Below are 22,460 nucleotides of genomic sequence, written 5' to 3' on the forward strand. Positions count from 1 at the left end.
GACCCAAACTCGATATGACCGACCTGACTTGGCTCACCCAAACCCGATTCGACGGACCCGATTGCCAGTTTGCCACCATCTATGTCTATGAGAACATGACCATGAGCCAAAATTTTAGGGTTTAAGCAAAACCCCCAAAATCACATAAACTCCAAACACATTCATTGAATCATATACCAGAATGAGACGATCATCTTCATCATATTCAACAATCTCCCTTCTTCGAACTCTATACCTCAGACATTTCAGTACAAGAACAAAACCAACAAACACTTTACCAAGTCTCTCCGAAACAATCCCTTTAGTATACAGATCTCATGCTTTACGACAATCCCAAGAAGTTTTAACTGATTATCTCCACAGCAAAAGAGCATTACCCTTCACTTATGCTCAACAAATAATCAGTAACTCTACATATTCAATGTATGAAACTATTTCAAAATTTCCCTTTTCATATTCTGATTTCAGGTCTACATTTCATAAATTCATTACGGATAATCCCATCAATGATTTTGCTTTTTTTTATGAAAGTATTGGTATTGATTATCTGAATATTCATAAGTTTTTGAAACCCAATGTTCAGTTTTTTAATGATGATTGTATTGTTCTTGATGCTGCTTGTTGTTTTGCTGAATTCGGGTTTCCTTGGAATAAGTTAGGTAGGTTGTTTGTTGAGGACGAATTAATTTTTAGGCAGAAACCTGAGTTTTTGAGGGGGAGATTAGATAGGTTGGTTTCATTAGGGTTTGGTAAACAGCAGCTTTTTGACATTTGTGTCGAGTTTCCGGGTTTGTTGAAGGAGGAGGAACGTGCATTGGATTGTGATTATGATGCCTTGTTGGATGATTTCAAAAGGGTTTTTCTTGATTTTGGGTTTCCTTTGGATAAGTTAGAGATGTTGTATGTTGAGGATGATTTATTTTTTAGAAAGAAACTCGAGTTTTTGAGGGGGACATTTGATAGGTTGGCTTCATTGGGTTTTGGTAATCAGCAGGTTTTTGGCATTTTGTTGGCATTTCCGGGTTTGTTGAAGGGAGAAGGTGGGTTGGATTGTGATTATGATGGCTTGTTGGATGATTTAATTTTTAGAAAGAAACTCGAGTTTTTGAGGGGGAGATTAGACAGGTTGGTTTCATTAGGTTTTGGTAATCAGCAGGTTGTTGGCATTTTGTTGTTGTTTCCGGGTTTGTTGAAGGAGGAAGGTGGGTTAGATTGTGATTATGATGCCTTGTTGGATGATTTGAAAAGGGTTTTTCTTGATTTGGATTTAGAGAGTTGTATGGTTGGAAATTCGAATTTTTGCTTTGAAGTTTGTAAGAAAGTTAAGTTTTTTTACGACCTTGGTGTCGAGAAAGGGGAGTTTTTAAAGTTGATTGTAAAGGGGAAAAGCATTCTGACTTGTTACCCTATGGAGGCTTTGGGTGAGAAGGTCGAGTTCTTTTCAAGGTTAGGTTTTGAGAAATCAAAAGTTGGTGTCTTGATTCTTTCTAACCCTAAGATATTGGAAATGAAAATCGACGAACGTGTGATTTCAGTTTCAAGCATCTTGGAGCATTTTGGGCTTTGTAAGGAAAAATTGTTATCAGTAGAACAGAAGTACAAGCATGTATTTGGTCGGAACAAGATGGTTAATTTGCCAAGTATTCTCAGAGCTCTGGATCTTCATGAATGGTTTTTCGATAGGATGATGTGTGGATATTGCGAGTTATTTGATAGTTATGATTTGAGTAGTCCTGATGATGGCTTAGATGAGAATTATGCAGAAGGCTTGAAAAGCCATGAGACAGTGAGACTGCATTCTTACTTCTTCAGTAAATTGAAATTTTTTCATAGTATTGGTTTTGGAGAAAACGGTTCCACTGTTAAGCTCTTAACTTCTGCAAGGGGTTCACCTAATGCTTTGCAAGAACGGTTTGATTTCCTGTTAAGTAAAGGGATTGAGTTTTCCAAGCTGTGTAAGATGATGAGTCGTGTACCCCAAGTGTTTAATCAGGAGATTGACGGTCTTGAGAAAAAAATCAACTTCCTTGTCGAGGAAATTGGTTTACCTTTGGACTACCTCGAGACTTTTCCAACTTATTTGCTGTATAATCTAGAGAAACATATCAAGCCGAGATACAAGTTTTATGAATGGCTAACTGATCAGGGTTGGTGTACCAAGAAGCATAATCTTTCAACTATAATTTGCAAGGGTGATAAAGATTTCTTGTCATTCCTGTCTCGTATACATCGAAGTGCACCTCAGCTGTGGATGGAGCAATATGGGAATAAAAAAGTTGACGGATGAGTTTCGGAGAAGCAAACTTTAGATTGAAGTATGCCAGTGATACTTGGTAAAGTGACTTGATAAATTGTTCATAGTATTGATAAATTGTTGATTGTCTGAGAACATGAATTGAAGTATGCCAGTGATACTTAGATTAGTTGTATAGCAATAGATCTGTATTTTGAAGGGATTGTTTTGGTCAGACTTGGTAAAGTTTTTGTTCTTCTTGTTGTACTGAAATGTCTGAGAAATAGTGTTTGAAGAAGGGACATTGTGGAGTATGATGAAGATGATCGTCTCATTCTGTGATTTTACCAATTCAATTCAATTCAATTCAATTCAATTCAATGAAACATAAGACGATTATGTGTACCAAACCATATCAACATTCGTTTCACCATTTCGAGAGCTATACCTCGACCTAGACCTCGGGTTACGCCGGTGATTAGCATTGTTCGTTGGCCTTGTCGTTGTCGTAGCAGCAGCCATCAGCAATATTCCATTCTAGCCATATTACTGCTAATAAAAATATTTTACAGTAAAAGGCAAAAATACATATATGAAATAGAAATACGCCATGATTTACACTTTAATATTACTGTTAATAAAAATCCCCCCTACTACTAAGAGAATAAAAATTCTCAAAAGTTTTCCCTCCAAACTCCACCTAATTATATAAGGAAAGAAATAAAATTTTCCCACTAAACTATAATCTTTTTCTTAAAGCATGACTTTTTTTATTAAATTCTAAATTATAATTATATAATGTTTTAATCAAAATAAGATAAAAGGAGTATAAAATTATAAAATACAAAATCGTTAATTTTTCTTCGAAAATGACTTAATGCATAGTTAAACTATATAAAATAATAAAATAATATTATTAGCTACGTGAAAAAAACTCATCAAGATAATTTAAGCAAAGTTATAAAATAAAATCATTAACTTTATGTTAAAAAAAATTCATGACATACTACGTTTTTTTTTTCTCATATTAAAGTACAATTAAGTGAAATATAAAAATTTGAAGGTATAAAATTTGGAATGAATCCTCATATATACTAAGAGTATAAAATTCTCCAAAGTTTTCCTCCAAAAAGGTATCAAGCTAAATAAGAAAACAAAAATACTTCTTTCTTTAAATTATTATCATTTCATCAAAATATAACCTTTTAATCAAATAATAATATTTTCTTTGAAAATCTAAATTATAATATTTTAATTAAAGAAGATAAATTCACTATAATTTTATAAACTGTAAATTTCTAAATTTTTGTTATGGATTATTATATATGAGAGAATGACTTGACACATTTTGTATAAAACAAATATTAAACTGATATAATTAGCTTCATCACAAAAAAAATAAAAAATCATTAACATAATTTGAGAAAATTTATTATTTGTAATCATTAATTTTATGTTAAAGAAAAAAAATCATTAAATATATTTTATAACTTTACTAAATTTTCTTGATTAGTTCATAGTTCATTTTTTTCTCATATCGAAATTCGATGAGGTATATGAAAAATATGAAAAATTAATAATGTATCAATTTAAAATATTTAAATAATAACTAAAAATAAAACCTCTATATATACTGCAAATGTGCGGGATTTACATTATTAAAATACCAATAGTATAATTGTTACATTCTCTAATATCCCTATCTAAAAAACCGCGCATTTGCGCGGGATCTATACTAGTATTACAGTAAAAGTATTGAGCCTTAATTGAAAATAAAAATGTCAATCTTTGCTGAACCGGGAAACTGAAAAAGTAAATGAACTTGAATCTTGTCACAATGACAGTGTGATCTAAATGCAGAAGACAGTTCAGGAAACACATTTAATCTCAAACTTTCTACGAACATTGCATCAACATTACTCCAATGTCTCAAAAGAAGATTTTCCCCACGAGGGTGAGGTTGTCTCTTCCCCTATAGTAAATGAGCTTCAAGCAGACTGTTTCTAATTCATGATAGCCTCGTAGCAACATCACTCATGTACAAACGTTCTCTTGGGAGATCAGCAGAGCACAGAAGTGCGATGCTTAGAATTGAAATCACGGCTTCCATGATCAGACCCGACCCTGTCTCATTCCTGACTATATCTTCAAGAAGTAGCGGATCCAGAATTTCAGTTACCTGTTTAGACACGGCTTCTTTCACAACCCCATGCAGGCTTTTTCCTTTGTTCCACTTGCCATCAGTAGGTCTTCTCCCTGTAAACATTTCTAGTACAAGGATACCGAAACTGTACACATCGCCATGTGTCGACACCTCATTTCCCAAGCCATATTCTGCAGCAATGTAAGCTCAAGTGTTATGATTCCAGAGAAACGTGAGATTGGTGATAGCACAATAAAGAGTCATGTTAATTAGGATTAATTAGCTATCTATTAGTGTTATATTATGGGTCATTAGTTTATGTTTTGCAAATAATTGTTTTTCTTATCCTTTACTTGTGATTTGGCTAATTAAGGTTCATTTTGTAGACCTTTAGAAATGGTAATGTAACATGTTGAGAATGATGGTTATATTGTACGGTTTGGTGCATTGTAATGGGTTGAAGATTTGAAGAGAATAAGTCATGTGCTTGTTCAATGAAAGTCGAAGACAAGGTCAAGAGTCAAACCGTCAAAGCCAACAAAAGTCAAGGGTCAATCCCGAACCTTAGTCAACCAAGGGAACAAGTGAAAAGTCAAGAAAAGTAAGCTAATGGAAGATTTGAAGCCTTGGCATAGACAGGCGAGCCAAAATAAAGAATTGAAAACTCGGTTTAACAAGGGTCAACTTCAAATGGGTATATCTCGAGTTCTAGACCTCGTATTGATGCAAGGCCAAGTGGAGGTGAAAGCTTGTGATCTTAGCTTTTCAACGGTAGGTCACACGCCTTATTTGTCCAAGAAATGAGGGAGATATGGCTCTCGCAAAAACGCGCTCCAAGGCTGAAATGCGCATTCTGCGCTCCAACTGTTTCAAGTCTCGTGATTCTCTAATTTGAAGACCCAATTTTGCCTTAATCTAAAGCCAAGAGCCAAGGGTATAAATACCCACATTATGAGATCTTATAGACCACCTCCTTACCATCTTAGATCTAAAATATCTTGTGCTTTGCTTTTAATCTTCTAATAATTAAACCTTAATCATTCCATTTCCATTGTAATCTTTCCACAAAAATTGGGTTGTAAGATGACTATGGTTGGCTAAGCTCTTCTTACTTGTGTAATTTCATTCAAAGTTTCCAACTTTGGTATTGTAAGACCTTCTAATCTCTCTTAATTTATCTAATACTCTTTCCTTGTGTTTAATTTCACACGTTGAATAAGTTTATGTTTGGGTTGGCCATCCATGCTTATTGTTGTTCAACTATTGCAAATCCTAGAGAAATGGTTTAATCTATCTAGGATTGTTTGAAGCAAATTTGTTATATGTTGATTTGGTTTAAAGGATTCATATGACAAATAGGAAAGTTTATGTCTTTTTCTCATTTGTATGGTTTAATCTTGTGAGGAATTGATTCTAGCTTTATCTTTTGGTTAAATCTTAATGCTCATGTTTAGTCTTTTTTCATGGTTTAATGACTTGTTGTCTAAGCTCGAAGGGTGCATGTAGATGGTTTAATTTACATGTATCAACATCTTGAGATGGTAGTTTTAGGTGGATAATTTTAAGAGAGTAAAAAGGGTCAAGCTTTGCTAATTGTTGGTTACTAAGAAGAAGTTACACCAAGTTCTCTTTAATATTGAATTTTCTTGCATACAAGTGTTTGTCATAGTGCCTTGTTAGAAAAGATTACAACTTTCTTTTACATTCATGTTACCAATCAACTCAACTCCCTTTTGGTCTATGTTCATCTATTGTTTGTCATTGTTAATAACAATTGTGTGTTTATAAAGTCGATTAGTGAGTCTTAATTAGTAGTTAGAGTCTTAATTAGTGTTTAATAGTTTAAAAGTCTAGTCTTAGTTCAACATCCTTCTCTTGGGTTCGACCCTTACTTACACTATATTACTTTTATCAATTAGAGTAGTCTATTAGTTTGGCTTATAAATTGTTAATTTGGTAGTTTAATTCTAGTATTTACGACAACCTAGTTATTTCCTATCAAATGGCTGCAATCGGTTCTATACTATTGATGTGATTAGAAAACTTACCTGGAGGTGTGTAACCAATGGTTCCTCTAACCCCAACAGAACTGGATTGATTTGCGTAAGAGCTGATGGCGTTCTTTGACAGAAGTCACGCCATACCAAAGTCACCGACATGTGCAACCATTTCATCATCAAGGAGAACATTACTTGGCTTGAGGTCACAATGAATTATGGAAACACCACACTGATGATGAAGATAATCAAGAGCAAAAGCGACATCAACTGCTATATCGAATCTTTGAAGACAATTTAACTTTCCCATGGAGTTATTTGTGTCATCTAATTCACTGATGGGATTTAACCAATCATCCAAACTTTTATTTACCATATACTCGTAAACCAAAGCCTTAAAATGATTGCCTTGGTAATCAATACCTGAACAAGCTGTAATGACCTTGACAAGATTCCGATGTTTGATGTTGCGAAGGACCTCGCATTCAGCCATGAAACTCTTGAAACCGCCTTGAATCTCAAGGTTAAATACCTTGATTGCGACCAACGTTTGGCTACCGGGATCTAGTATTCCCTTGTATACAGTTCCAAAGGCGCCACAACCGATCAAGCTTTCCTCTGCAAACCCGTTTGTGGCTTTTTGGAGGTTTTGGTACGACACTTGTAAAAACTTGACTGGACCCCCCCAAAGTTCTGAGCTTCGCATTCCTACCCTTGTACAATAATACAAGTCCCACAACCAGCGCGAGTCCAACAAATGCAAACAGAATAGTAAGTATCAAGCTCGTTTTGTGGCCGGAGTTGTTTACTTGGGCCCTATTAAGATCACATTCCGGCAGTTTAAACTCAGGTATGCCTCCACAGAATTTTTTGTTACCTAGAATCGAAACAGCTGTTGCATTACGGAAGACACCCCCAGTAGGCACCTCACCTTGAAAGTTATTGTAAGATAAATTTAGCATTTGTAACTGGAGGCTGGCAAGAAAGTTGGGTATGTTTCCGGAAAAATTGGTCCGCGACAAATCAAACACAGTGAGACCTCTCAATGTCTGCAAATAATCGCTTATGGCGCCTTGAAAATCATTGCCCTCCAGGTATAACCTCTCCAACCCTATACAATTGCCAAGAGTGCTTGGTATAATACCCGAGAGCATGTTTTCACCCAAGTCAAGAGTCCCGAGACTAGTCAATTGCCCGATTTCTGCAGAGAGGGATCCACTTAGTCGATTATGGTGTAGGTCAAGTGTCATTGATAAACTCGAGAGATTCAGTAGTTGGATGGGTATCCTGCCACTAAGATTGTTTACTGAAAGATTCAAATCCTGCAAGTTTGCACAATTTCCTAGAGTGAAGGGTATGTTTCCTTCAAGATTATTTCCAGATGAATAGAGAAGTGTCAGCTGGCTTAAGTTTCCTATAGAAAACGGTATGCTTCCTGAAAACTTGTTCCCACTTAAATCTAATCGATTGAGCTTATGAAGCTTTCCTAAGCCTTCAGGAATGACATTATCAAGCTGGTTTTCCTTAACAGTGAAAACCTGCAAGTTAGCTAGGTTTTCTATACAAGAAGGTAGCTGTCCGCCTATGTTATTCGTCTCTAACTGTAAATTCCGCATCATTGAGAAATTACAGATCACTTTCGGAAAATTTCCTTTGAAGTTATTTCCACTTATATCAAACTCTTGTAACATGGTAGCATTAGCCAAACAAGAAACAAAGTCCAAATCAGTATTTAAGCCATTTCCGAGAAAATTATGGGCAAAGTTAAGGTTCTGAATCTTTTCTAACTTCTGCAAGGAAGGGATTTGTCCCTGAAGACTATTCCCATCAAGTTGGAGTGTTTGGAGATTCGAGGAATTGGATATCGAAGCAGGAATAAGTCCAGTGAGTTGATTACCATAAACAGATAAGAAGTGGAGCAGTGGAAGTGTGTTACCTAAATGTGAAGGAAGGTAACCTTCCAACTCATTTTGCCCTAAATCTAAGTTCATCATGGACGAGAGGTTGAAGATTGAGGGTGGAACTATTCCTGACAAATTATTCATGCCTAGTGTAAGCGCGGTTAAATGTCTGAGTTTGCCGAGGCTATCTGGGATCATCCCATCAAAATTGTTTTCAGACAGGTAGAGCTGGGAGAGGGATGTTAAGTTTCCGAAAAATGAAGGCATTTTCCCTGTATAACTGTTGTCCACTAAGGAAAGTATGTTGAGATATGAACAGTGATGCAAGCTCGGGAGGGATATCTCCCACGAGCTTGTTATCGCCTGCTTCCAGCACAGTAAGGCTAGAGCAGCCTGATATATTTGATGGAATGTGACCGCCAATTAAATTTTTATTGAGCAATAGTGATTGCAGGCGGTGCAAACGACCAATTGTAGGCGGGATAATGCCAGTAAAGCTATTATTTTGGAGGTCTAACACTGTTAGAAAACTTAGATTTCCTATAAAAGGAGAAATAGTACCTGTGAGCTTTGAGGAGTTCAAATGTAGTATTGTCACTCGGTGATGACTACGACCACACTTAACTCCATTCCAATTGCAGAAGTGAAGGGTGTCATTCCATGACCTCATGACGCCAAGAGGGTCTGCTACTTCGGCTTTGATTTTAAGCAATGCTAGCTTATCTGTTTCATCGTATCCACCTATGGTCAAATGAAGATGGTTAAAAACAACAGCAACATAAAACGAGTAAAATGAGATGCTTGCCATGCTTAGTTTTTTCAGCTAAAAGGCTTGAATGTTTTTATTCAACTTGAGCACATTTTATAAGGGGAAAACTAACATTAACTGAAAGACTGAAGACAGGACATGAAGTCGCAATCTTCCAGAAGTCTTTTGTTTGAAAATCGCGGGTATTAAATTTGAGTTGAATCGCGACACGTATGAGGCCAAACCAGTACTGATTGATCAAGACTGGTTTAATTTCTCCGTGTACTTTTCTACACTAATCCTAGAGTCATGGACTTGGTCTACAGAACTGATCATTTGCAGCATCCGAGCCAAAACCTCACTTTACGGCATTCACACATCACCCTCGGTGATAGAATATATGCAACCTTTTACGATAATAAAGTGGTTGTTTCTAGACTCTCCGGCTGACCTCGACTGAAGAGGAGACAGACAACTATGTACTCCGTAAACAAATGACTTGGGATGGAAAAGAGTACTAGTCAATGTACCTTATAAGTCAATAAATTAAATTTCCACAACACAACAAGGACATAAAATTCAAATCATGAATGAAATAAACATCATGACAAACCCAACATCCATTCTACTCTGTATTCTACGCAAAGTAATTAAGGGAAGGAAACAGAGAAAATGAAATTTTGTAGGAGATGCTATTAAGCTCTAGTTGCATAAAAAATGCGCCATTTTGTGTCAAAATTTCCGATAAAAAAGAAATAAAGAACACAAATAAAACAGACAGATTTACGGATTTCTGAATGAATAAAACTAGTCTATGAAAGGGAGGTCGAAGGGCCATGGGCCAAGTCGGCAATTCACATAGTTATAGATCAGGTTATTAGATGTCTTGTAAAACATGGAACATTGAAGAAAATATTTCCACAGATTCAGGTTCGTTCTTTGGCCATCCTGATCTGTCACAGAAAAAGAAACCAAGGGAGTGGACACTGACACTTGTTCCACAGCTGCCAAGTTAAGGAACTTGAAGCATTTGCAATTTCAAGACCCAGCAAGCCCAAACCTTTAACAAGAAGGAACGGATAAAAAGCGTTCAATTTGAGAACTCTCAACAGCCACAAGCGACTGTCATACTTCAATTCATGTTCTCAGACAAGTAATCTAAAGTTTGCTTCTCCGAAACTCATAGGTCAACTTTTTTGTTCCCATATTGCTCCATCCACAGCTGAGGTGCACTTGGATGTATACGGGACAGTTGTGACACGAAACCTTTATGACCAACAGAAATTATAGTTGCAAGAGTAATCTTCTTGGTACACAAACCCTGATCAGTTAGCCATACATGAAACTTGTATCTGGGCTTGATACGGGTTTCTAGATTATACAGAAAATAAGATGGAAAAGTCTCGAGGTAGTTCAAAGGTAAATCAATTTCCTCGACAAAGAACTGGAGTTTTTTCTTAAGACTGCCCATCTCCTGATTAAGTATTTTGGGTGTACGACTCATCATCTTAAAGAGCTTGGAAAACTCAATCCCTTCACTCAACAGGAAATCAAACCGTTCTTGCAAGTCACCAGCTGAACCCTGTAAAGAAGCGAAGAGCTTAACGGTGAGACCATTTTCTCCGAACCCAATACCATGTAAAAACTTCAATTTACTGAACGAGTAACTATACGTTCTCTCAGTCTTCAGGCTTTCCAAGTGTTGTACATAATTCTCATCTAAACCATCATCAGGACTACTCAAATCATAACTATCAAATAACTTATAATCTCCACACTTCATCCTATCGAAAAACCATTCATGAAGATCCAGAGCTCTGAGAATACTTGGCAAATTGACCATCTTGTTCCGACCAAATACATATGCATACTTCTCTTCTACTGATAACAATTTTTCCTTACATAGCCCAAAATGCTTCAAGATGCTAGAAACTGAAATCACACGATCTTCGATTTTTATTCCCAATATCTTAGGGTTAGAAAGAATCAAGACACCAATTTCTGATTTCTCAAAACCTAACCTTGAAAAGAACTCGACCTTCTCACCCAAAGTCTCCATAGGGTAACAAGTCAGAATGCTTACAATCAACTTTAAAAACTCCCCTTTCTTGACACCAAGCTCGTAAAAAAACTTAACTTTCTCACAAACCTCAAACCAAACATCCGAATTTCCAACCATACAACTCTCCAAATCCAAATCAAGAAAAACCCTTTTCAAATCATCCAACAATGCATCATAATCACAATCCAACCCACCTTTCTCCTGCTCCTTCAACAAACCCGGAAACGCGAAACAAATGCCAATAATCTGCTGATTACCAAACCCTAATGAAACCAACCCATCTAATCTCCCCCTCAAAACCTCAGGTTTCTGCCTAAAAATCAAATCTTCCTCAACATACAACCTCCCTAACTTATCCCAAGGAAACCCAAATTCAGCAAGACAACAAGCAGCATCAAAAACAATACAAAACTGAACATCAGGTTTCAAAAACTTATGAATATTGAGATAATCAATACCAATACTTTCATAAAAGAAACCAAATTCATTAATGGGATTATACAAAAGGAAACTCTGGAATTTATACCTGAAAGCAGAAGATGAAAAGGGTACTTTTGAAATAATTTCAGAAATTGAATGTATAGAGTTTTTACTTATAAGTTGAGCATAAGTGAAGGGTAATGCACTTGTGTTTTGGAGATGACGAGTTAACACTTCTTGGGCTTGTTGTATAGCAATAGATCTGTATTTTGAAGGGATTGTTTTGGTCAGACTTGGTAAAGTCTTTGTTCTTGTTGTTTTTGTACTGAAATGTCTGAGAAATAGTGTTTGAAGAAGGGAGATTGTGGAATAAGATGAAGATGACTGTCTCATTCTGGTGGTCTGGTGGATGGTGATGGAATGAATGTGTTGGTTTTTCTGTGATTTTGTTTAGGATTTTGGGGTTTTGCTTAAACCTCAAACCTAACTGTTGCTCATCTTGTAATTTTCGCAAATGGCCAAAAAGTAAAAGCTGTAGAGAATAGAGACTAGGGGTGTTCAAGATAAACCGAACCGGAATAATTGAATTGGAAAATCAAAAACCGTGTATTTTTTTAGAGTCACTTAATCGAATCGTTTCGACAGAGCGGTTCGATAAACAGAGCTATTAACGAACGGTTTTTTAAAATAATGCTCAAAAATAAATTATTAATCATTTCGGGTTGGTTTGGAAACGATTTGTCAAAATGATGTCCACGCAGGCTCGGGATTATAAACATGCGATTACCAATGGCGTGTTTAGAGTTACTAAGAAGTCAGTAGCAAAAGAAAATAGGAGACCCAAACACGCCATTAGGAGTGGCGGGTTTTCTTTGGTAAACACGCCAATAAGAATGGTGTGTCCACTAGATATTGTAGCATATGTAAATATGTAATGGTTATCAATTCATTTTCATGCTGAATTTGTGAGGTGTGTTACTACTCTCGTCGTTGGTGCTCTTTCTTCGTTTCGATCTCAATTCAAATCACCACAATACCATCACCACCAGAAGTCAACCGACAATTGAGCTCTTGACAAGTCCATCGACCACCTTCCCATATCTCAATCCATGCCACCACCACCACCATTCGACCACTTTAACCCCTCTCACCCATCACGAACCACCACACACGGACCCACAAACAGAGATCCTCCGGCCCAAAATGATAAATAATTTTATTTTTGAGCATTATTTTAAAAAATCTAATACGGTGCGGTTTAGGTTACGAGTTTGGCCAAACCAAACCGTGGTCGAACCGAATCGGTTTTGAACACCCCTAGTAGAGATCCTCCCCATTTCCTAAAAAAAAATGGAGGAGTCCATTTCCTTTCGGCGGTCCATACTTTGCTTTGTGATATCTTCCAGCGGTCATGTTTTTTTGGGCAACAAAAAGATGGTAACGTATGCAAGTTATGTACGGAGAAATGAGTTAGGATTTTCTCCATAGAATGATTTTTTTTAACTAATTATTCAAGATGGATTTGTCAATACTTTTGTAATTTGTATATAACTTTCAAATCCCATGTTATTGTCGAAAAAATAAAACCTGAAATTTAACAATTATATATATTAGTCTAGTTCAACATAACAATCTTAGATTTTTCAAACTCGTGTGAGTTCGAGATCTACTCAAACTAAACTTTGCTACATGGACACATGTTGAAGTCGAATAAGACCAAACTCGTGCTCAGATCGACTCATTACGTAATTGTGTCAATGAAGATGATCTTAGGCTCTATTTAGTAAAACGAGTTGAAAAGATACCTGAACTTGAAAACTAATCGAAAATTAGGAGCTGATAAAGCTGACTGATTATATAAAAAAATGTTTGACAAACTAACTGAAAATGTAATTTTATTTTGGTAAAATGACGTAAAAGAGTATAATAATTATTTACTATTTATGATAAGTTGAAGGGGAAAAAGGTAATACTAATATAACCTAAAATTAGGTACCTAAAATCTAAAATGCTACTGTAACATTTTAGATTTCAGGTAGCTTATTTGGACAAACAAACTACTTGCCAAACACTACCAAAGAAATAAGCTATCTGAAATTTTTGACAAAAAAAATACTTTATCAAAATAGATATTTGAAATGGTATGCTAGATAGAGCCTTAAACTTGATAATCCAATAGTGACTATACGGTGTTGAGTCGGAGCTAAAATAATTACTCTCGTACCAAACCTAGAAAAACGTTTTAAAATTGTGTTGGTATAAAGTTATACACAAATTCTTGTTTCAGACGGACACTTTTCATCTTATTTTTCAGACGGACATATGTGACCATTTTATAGTTAAATATAACCACAATGGTATAGGCAGTGTTACAGTAATTGATTTTTCAATAGTGGTCACATTTAACTGTAAAATGGTTACAAAATCCCGTCTTATTATTTCAGATAAAAAAGGTCCGTCTGAAGCAAGACGCACTGAAAATTATAAACTCCCCACTAATATCTTAACCGAAGTCCATTCCCCCATCCTCGAACAAATCCCCAAACCTCCTCTTAAAAAATGGCACACCACCACGACTACCAGCAATACCCACCACCACCACTCCCACACCACCAATACCCTTACCACCAACAACCACCGCCTCAACCACCGCAACAATACCTCCCACAACCATACCCACCACCGTCACACCCTCCTCCTCCTCAATATGACTACCCTCTCCCCCACCACCCTAACCCCTACGACTACCCTCTCCCGCACCACCCTCCTCCGCAATACCCACCACCCGCGTACCCGACCCACCACTACGCCCCGGACCCATATGACCACTACCCTCCTCCCCGCCCACACCACCACAACCATCCCCACCCCCGTCGCAACTCGTCGAAGCGCCCACGCGAGCCGCAACCCGATATCGGGACCGAGACGCCTTCGATTAAGCGGCAGGCGATTGGAAATGATGTTTTGTTTAGGGTTGTGGTTCCTTCTGGTCAAATTGGTAAGGTTATTGGGAAAGCTGGACATAGGGTTCAACAAGTTCGTGATCTTACTAAAGCTACTATTAAGATTGCTGATCCTATTGCTGTATGTATCGCTTTTCTACTCTCTTTGTCTCCGTCATTTGTTTATTTACCGTTTTTTACTTCATTAAGACCTAGGGGGTACTTGTTTTCTACTATCTTTACCTTTCTTATTGTTTGTGACAGCTATTTTAATCAAAGGTAAACAAATTCCGTGTTGGTCTTATTAGGGTTTACCTTTGATTAATCAATAGGTAAACAAATAAGACCAATTACTCCCTATTTCTTGTATTTGTTTACCTTTAATTCCATATATAAGACATAGGGAGTAATTGGTCTTGTTAGGGTTTGGATTGGTTTAATAAGGTTTCTAATTTGTGATAATTGAGGAAAAGAAAATATGTACTTCCTCCGTCCCTGTCAATTGTTGTCCTTTGTTTTTGGCACACAGATAAGGTAAAGGGAGGGGGCCAATTATAAGACGACAAGTGGAACAAATTGAGAGTGAAAGATCAAATTGTTCATCAAATGCAATCCTTAAATAAAAAGGACAACGATTGATTGAGACACCCCAAAATGGAATAGGACAACAACTGACCGGGACGGAGGTAGTACTTGTGTTTGTTACGGAGTATATGATAATTGGGCTATTTAGCCTGATTATATGGTCGAAAAGTTGTGTAGCTTATGCTAACTATTGCTTTGAGTTTGACATTGATAATTCGGATTTATTGTGATTAGATTGGGTTATAAAGGTGTTTAACTTGTGTAATTTGGGTGAAGATGGATTCTTGCTACTTGGTGGCATTATGGGCGTTATTCGTTGTTATCACACTGACTAGTACTCTTAGTTTTAAAAAGCGCGTCTTAAGCCCAATGCTTAGTGAGGCACTAGCAAAAATGCTTAATGCATCCCAAGTCTCCCTGTAAATAAGTTGCAACTAGCGAAGCATTCTATTTGCGGAAGTTCTATTTTGAGAAATTCAACTTGGTACAGAGAAATCGTGTGCGTACACCTTACTTGTCACCATAGGCTCTTGTTGCGCCTCTCACCTTTTAACACTAAGATCATACTTAATACAATGAGCATAGAAGCTTTATAGTATGTCTTTTGTGTTTCCTTGAATTTATTTAACGGGTTTTATTTCATGACCGTCTGATTTTCACTGTGATGAACTTTATTTATTTCTCGGAAGCAGGAATGTGATATTTTTTTGTTAGAATCATGCTGTAATTCTGAGTACATTTCACATGTATTGAATGCTAATAGTCAAGGAAAAAATAAATGAAAAAAATAAATGAAATATATAATATCTTGGTGGTTTTATAACTGATGATTTTCTATGTTAGAATGATATTTTGCCTTAAATATGAATCTTTCCGTTCCCTCAAATCTAGTTGCTAACCAAACAAGAAAAAATGCCCCTCTCTTTTGGCCTTTCCTTCACCTCTCTATTCCTCCAAATCTCTTAGGGTGTGTTTGGATAGCAAAAGTGGAGGGAAAGGAAGGGGAGGGGGAAGGAGGGAAGGGAAAGGAGGAGAAGGGAAGGGGAGGGGGAATGGATAGTGGGTGTTTGGATACAATTTCCCTCCAAATCTTGCCTATTGTGGAGAGATTTTGATTAGGCTTAGAGGAGGGAAATTGGATCCCTCCAAATATCTCCCCCTCCATTTCCCTCCACCCTCATTTGCTATCCAAACAAGTGATTTTAAATCCCCTGCTCTCCCTCCCTTTCTTTTCCATCCAAATCCCTCAATCCAAACACACCCTTAATCTAAAGAAAGGGTTTGTTTCAGTATATCATGCCATGATTTGCATGAACCTGCTTAATCGGCTGCCAATGTTTTCTTGTTTTCCTTATATTGTTATTCAGAAAAGAATATGATACTACCTTGATGTATCTTCCTGTTGCTACGGCTAAGGAAAGTATCAGCATGCTGATTTGCTCTTGTATGTGTGACAGCGATTTGAGGAACGCGTTATCATTATTAGCTCTAAGGAGAAAGCTGATGGTGGCATGACGGATGCTGAGAAGGCACTGCTTCAAATTGCTTCTCTTATCCTTGTGGTACTTTGTTCTCGATCTCCCTCTTTACTTTTGGGTTGATTGTAACACATCTCCCCGTGAGTTGGTAAATAGATGATCTGATTTGTCTCTACTAGAGCTCGTAATAAGATGTGTAAGAAACTTATCTTGAGTTTGGACAATATTGTGATGCTAGTGCTACAATATTGTTTGTCAACGTGTTAACAGATAAAATATTATGGTCTTAACATGCCTGAAGCATACAAAATCCTCTTAAAATTAGGAAACTTACCTTCACATATGCAGGATGTTCCCTCCAAAATCCAATAATTTTAGATCATATCATGGTATTAAATATCAGCCTTTATGTAAAGGATTTTCAGCTTTCCGCGCTTATGTTTTCAGATACCTTTGCTTATGCGGCTGATATTATACCCATATAGCCGATACTAGATCAATATGACTTTATATTACCAATATAAAAACAAGCAGCAATAAGACATCGCCACATCGGCGATTTCTAATTCTAATAAATAAATACACACCAAGGTTTTTTGACTTGTGAGGGCTAGCCAAGAACATTAATGTGAACCCCTAGAACTAAAACCCACTAGAACATTAATGTGAACTCTTAGAACATTCTCGTCGTTTTTGGCTCTTGGTTTCACATTGTTATTTTTCCACACCTAGCTGATATTTTCTCTTTGACTTGCCTGAAATTGTGATAGCATTGTACTCCTTCACATTTCAGGATGTCGTTATCTGATTAGGAGTCCTGAAACACCTAAGTATCGAACCTTGTGATTTTTGGCTTTACAGGATGATGGAAACACTGCGCAGACAGTTAGTATTAGTGCTGCTGCTGCTGCTTCAACTGATCCTTATGCTGCAGCCGCTGCCGAAGGACATGTGACCCCCAATTCTGTAAAGTTATTAATAGCTGGTTCACAAGCAGGTGGTTTGATCGGGGTTTCTGGTCAGAACATTGACAAGCTTAGGAATTCCTCTGGTGCTGCGATTGCGGTTCTTGCTCCAAGCCAATTGCCTATGTGTGCCTCTGCCCATGAATCTGATCGTTTAGTTCAGGTAAATTTCTATTTATTTTATTCTTAAAAAGTATTACGGACAAGATAATGGATCCTGCTGTGATAACATCTGCACGACAGTTGGGCGGAGGGGGAGTGAGTCTTCCGATGGAGTATTTCTGGTCGAAAAGGGACCCCTATGACATACATCTCATGTCTCTTTACGCTCATTATGAAAGTATAAGGCTTGTTAAATGACAAAATGACGTCTTACAGTGCCCAACTCTTAACTCTTTTTCTGTTCTGTAAAAAAAATTATTATTTACACTCGTACTCAGTATATGCAACTTGCAAGGAAGATATCTTGATTTTGATTGTCCTTATGTTTGTGCTAGTTTATTCTTTCAATCATACAGATGTGGAAGAGGTTTTTTAATGGTAGGTTTGCTGCTTCTATGAACTTGAAATTTACGTGGAAATCACACATTTAGCCTCAAGCTGTTGGGAACTGAAGCTTTTGGAACAAGGAATCAAGCATAAGTTGACATGTTAATGTAGCCTTGTAGTTGACAGTGTACAAGGGAATAGAAGGCATTGATGACTGCTTGGTTGCTGCTGCACGGTTGTGCGTGGACTTCCTGTCCTTACTTAACACGCTAGAAAATCTGTGCTGATGACAGAAATACTTCACCTCCCTTCCTCCCTCATTCCCCTTCTTTTCCAATTCCCCTTTCCGAAACTCCCTTTCTTCCCCCTTTTCCTACTTCCCTTCCCCTTCCCTTGCTCGCGCCCTTCCCTTTCCTTTCCCTTCCCTTCCCTCCCCTCTAAGCATGCTGTTTCCTTCCTATTACTCCTCCCTCCCTCCCGTTCCCTCCCGTTCCCTCCTTCCCTATCTGTATTGTGTTCCATCATGCACACTTCACCTCACCTGCCAATTTTGTGGCACTGACAAGTATACATTAATGATTGGTAGGTCTGATCGAGGAAAGAGGAATAAGGGATTACAGGTTTTCTGGGAGGCTTCTTCTCGATTATTCTCATCTGCATCAGTGTGCCATGGAGTATGGATCAATTTAACCTTCATACGTTTTCCCACTTCTAATTCCCTTATAAATTTATACACAAGGAAGGACGTTGTAGGTGGAGTGAATTTGATTCTATGTGCCGAAATTTGCTATAGTATGGAGAATATTAAACGCAATCTGGAAAAATTGAACTGGACTACTAGAGCATAGGGGAAGGGATATAATTAGCTTCTATTCTGAGAATCATTAAGTCCTTATCCTATCATGAAGTGTGCTAAGTGAAGCACATCAGCTACACTAACAATGTGTCTACATGCCTTGTCGAGGAAGTGTCTCGTCACATTAACATTCTTAAAACATTAAAGTAGAGAGTTGATCTTGTCTCTACATACTGTGTTCCTTCATGTCAAATCTGGATTAACTTATTGGTCGGTATTTTTCCCTATCACAGTAGGCTAAAACATTACAAGAGTAATAATTGTTATGAATTTTACCATGAAAGTTGGTTTGGACCTTTTAGATGAATCACCGAGAAATAAGCTCAAAAATAATTTTCTTTTGTGAATTATTCATTAGCTTACACTAGTTGAATAAGGTATTTGATGTTGTCTATGTTAATTGTTCTTTGCCTGTCTTTCTTAATTGTGGCTTAAGACTCACCTTAGACTCACTACCATTTAGGAGTGGAAAATGAGGGTTTCTGTTTGATCCCTCGCTTTCCCTTGTTATGATTGACACAACTTACCCCCGTCGATTCTAATATCAGATATCAGGTGAATCTTCTGCTGTACTAAAAGCTGTGGAAGAGATCGGGGTGGAACTTAGGTATGTACTTTATGTGCATAATAGTTTGGGTTCTGTTTTCCAGTGCTTTAGCCGAATTCTCTTCTTTTTATCAGGGCAAATCCGCCCAAACAAGTAATATCTATCAGTCCAACATACAACTTAAGTATCACACGGGCTGCTCAACCGTACATGGACCCAAATGCTGGTAAACATGAATAGCTGTTTTAGCTTTTTTAATCTCATTAGGCTTATTTAGCTGTTAATCATAACTCTTGTGATGTTTTTTGTGCTTTTCTAATTTAAGCGGCTGAGTGTGTCACGCTGGATATGGTGATCTCGGAAACAATGGTGGGTGGCTTGATCGGTAGAGCTGGCTCTAATATAGGAAGGATTAGAACTGAATCTGGTGCAATGATCAAGGTCTGTACTTTCTAAACTAATTTTGGTTAGATTTATTAGTCCCATGTGTAGTTCTGTAGTTAATATATGTCATAAGATCAATTTTTCTGGGTAATAGGCTGGATTGATATTTCACCATCTGGGAGAACTGTAATTGAATGACATGTGAAAAAGGGAGGGGCTGAGGATGGGGTAGGTGGCTCCATATCTGGGAGTGGTTGAAAAATGCTTATATTTTCTTAACCAGTATCATCCCTCTGTGTGTTTCCCAGATGTGCGGTACTTTCTTTGGTTACACCTGCTACTTCAGCCCTAACACTGTTGTTTTGGGGAATTGCAATGTTCTCATGATAACCTGCTCTTCTCCATTTGGAAATTAGGTGTTAGGAGTTAAGACTTTGAATCATTTGATTCTCTTATGTCATTTATAAGATGATTTAGGATTTATGTCGCGTCGTGCCTTATTGGTACGATCAATGTGCCGCTGAATTGTATCAGATTACAAGGTGGGAAACAATCATCACTGCGTTAATGATGTTTACTCTGCTTAATTTCTCAGGTGTTTGGCGGAAAAGGTGAGCAAAAACATAGGCAGATCCAGCTTATTGGTACAGCTCAACAGGTAACCTATTGATAATTCGATATCTTTCTTAATTTATTACTTCTCGGATATTTATTTGCGTGGTGATACCTTACCTATATTAGAGGGGTGCTACTCGTGGGCGGTCGTGGCTGAAGCTCAAAATAGTAATTGTTGCTCCTTTATTACCAAAAAATACTATAGATTTTCAGTGTGTTTGTGGACAAGGAAAATGGTCTAGTTTGGTCCAATTTTTGCGTGGCTAGTTCCAAAGGTAGGCAGGCGCTTGAATTTTGTCTCTCAAGAACACGGTATTTGAGATATATACACCACTAATTTAATTTGTATTTGTAATTGGAGACCACAAAGTAATTATAATTTTCTGAATCAGCTGGTGTATCGGATGGGATTGCTTTTGGCTCTCAAAGTCTTTAACGATTTATTGTTGACAATTGACATGAGGAAATCATTTGATGTCTATGCACTCTGCAGGTTGCCTTGGCGAAGCAGAGAGTAGATGAATACGTTTATACTCAACTGACGCAACAATCTGATGATGACTAATCCAGGCAACTTCCCATCATCTTTCTCTTTATGATATTCCTTCTACTTTACACTGGGAATAATGTGGTTCAAAAGCTTGTAACTTTTACAATTTAATTAAAAGCAATACTTATTTACCGAGTGAATATAACAGCAACCTATGTCACTGAATGATTTGAGGTTAGGTGAGATTAAGTATTAAATAGATGAAAGGGTAAAACAATGAAGAATAAGGGAAACACGGTAAAGAAGCGATAAATCAAATTTAGATAAACATTTTGAAAAAGTTGATCCATGTTTTAAAATCAAACTATTGGAAACAGTATTAAAACGAGAGCAAGTAAATTAAAAGTTTGAGTCATTAAGAGGAGTAATTTTTTAATTGTGAGTTGTGACATACGTAGTTGGAGATTATTGTTTGTAGAGGGAAAGACCTAGCTCGGAGTGAAATGTTGCACCGTGTTCGATTATCATCATCAGTGAATATGTCAAAGTGAGATTGGAAATGATTTCGCTAATTAGTGAGGAAAAAAAATGTCCAAACTGCAGAAAAACTAAATGCATTCAAATGAAAGTATCTATTTACTATGGAGCTATAGAGTTAGTATTCTTTGGTTTTGTATTATGACGAGTTTAAGTAAAGATGACTCACCAAACTGAGTGCGTTTTTCCCATTGTAGACAGTTGCTCTATAGTCTATACAATTCTTGACGTAATTTTTATAACGAGTATTGCGGAATAAACCCTTGAGGTACTGGATAATGTCGTTGTTATTGATATTTTCATGGTAGCATGCAAATTGTTTGGGAATGAAAATATGAGATTATGGTCACTTTCTCAAGCACCAACTTATTTGAAATTCTGCAAAATGCTGCTGCTGCTGCTGCTGCTGCTGCTGCTAGAAACAATCTAGTAGTGTGTATTTTTCATTTTCGTGCGCTGTACTGAAAAATTTGTGTGGTTATATTTTTATGTTTGAATAATCCTTCCTGCTAATTGAGAAAATTTTCTGTCATACAACAGAATGCAACGGCAGTGAAGCTCAGGCTGAGATTGGAGTATGGTTGTAGCGCTGGACGAAATTCCCCTGATTTCTCGTTTAGTAGATCCTTGATGTTTGTCCTTAACTGAGATCGAAGATGAAAACGTTGAACTAATCAAGTAATGCATGTTTAATTACAACTTGTACTCCATATTAGATATTAGCAGATACTATATTAGGTGTTCATCAGCAGGATGTGTATGGAATGAAGCTTTCTTTCTAACCCGTTTTCTATAAATATATTGGTGGTGTTATTTTGAGGCATTGTGTTGAAGATGCTTCCTGTTTATCGGGTTGAGTTTGGATATGAGATTTGTGCAATGTGCACGAAACAACACTCCTGTACATTTTCGATTTTTCCTTCATCCTACGGCACGACAAGGGCATAATGTATAGCAGCATAGCAAATAGGCAATGCTAGATTTGATGTTTGTGCACGGAACGACAAACTGAAGATATGTATATAATGGTCTCGCATAAGCTGGGAACCGAGAACATAAAAAGAATAG

At 37.1% G+C, this 22,460-nt stretch overlaps 2 protein-coding genes and 1 pseudogene across 2 annotated transcripts; 1 reads left to right on the forward strand and 2 right to left on the reverse strand.

Annotated features, from left to right (window-relative positions):
- Nucleotides 1-3,836: 3,836 nt before the first annotated feature.
- LOC141605230 (uncharacterized) lies at nt 3,837-10,200 on the reverse strand (annotated as a pseudogene).
- A 2-nt stretch (nt 10,201-10,202) lies between these two features.
- Nucleotides 10,203-11,897, reverse strand: LOC141607150 (transcription termination factor MTEF18, mitochondrial-like). Its single transcript, XM_074426509.1, has one exon. The coding sequence runs from the start codon at nt 11,895-11,897 to the stop codon at nt 10,203-10,205; it is 1,695 nt and encodes a 564-aa protein (XP_074282610.1).
- A 2,094-nt stretch (nt 11,898-13,991) lies between these two features.
- LOC141605231 (uncharacterized) lies at nt 13,992-22,211 on the forward strand. Its single transcript, XM_074423921.1, has 9 exons — nt 13,992-14,588; nt 16,489-16,593; nt 17,371-17,637; nt 19,368-19,426; nt 19,501-19,592; nt 19,692-19,807; nt 20,346-20,408; nt 20,859-20,935; nt 21,933-22,211. Exons 1-8 carry the CDS (start codon nt 14,064-14,066, stop codon nt 20,928-20,930), a joined length of 1,299 nt encoding a protein of 432 aa, XP_074280022.1. The 5' UTR covers nt 13,992-14,063; the 3' UTR covers nt 20,931-20,935; nt 21,933-22,211.
- The last annotated feature ends 249 nt before the right edge of the window (nt 22,212-22,460 follow it).

The sequence above is a fragment of the Silene latifolia genome, chromosome 10 (assembly GCF_048544455.1).
Source record: "Silene latifolia isolate original U9 population chromosome 10, ASM4854445v1, whole genome shotgun sequence".
NCBI lineage: Eukaryota > Viridiplantae > Streptophyta > Magnoliopsida > Caryophyllales > Caryophyllaceae > Silene > Silene latifolia.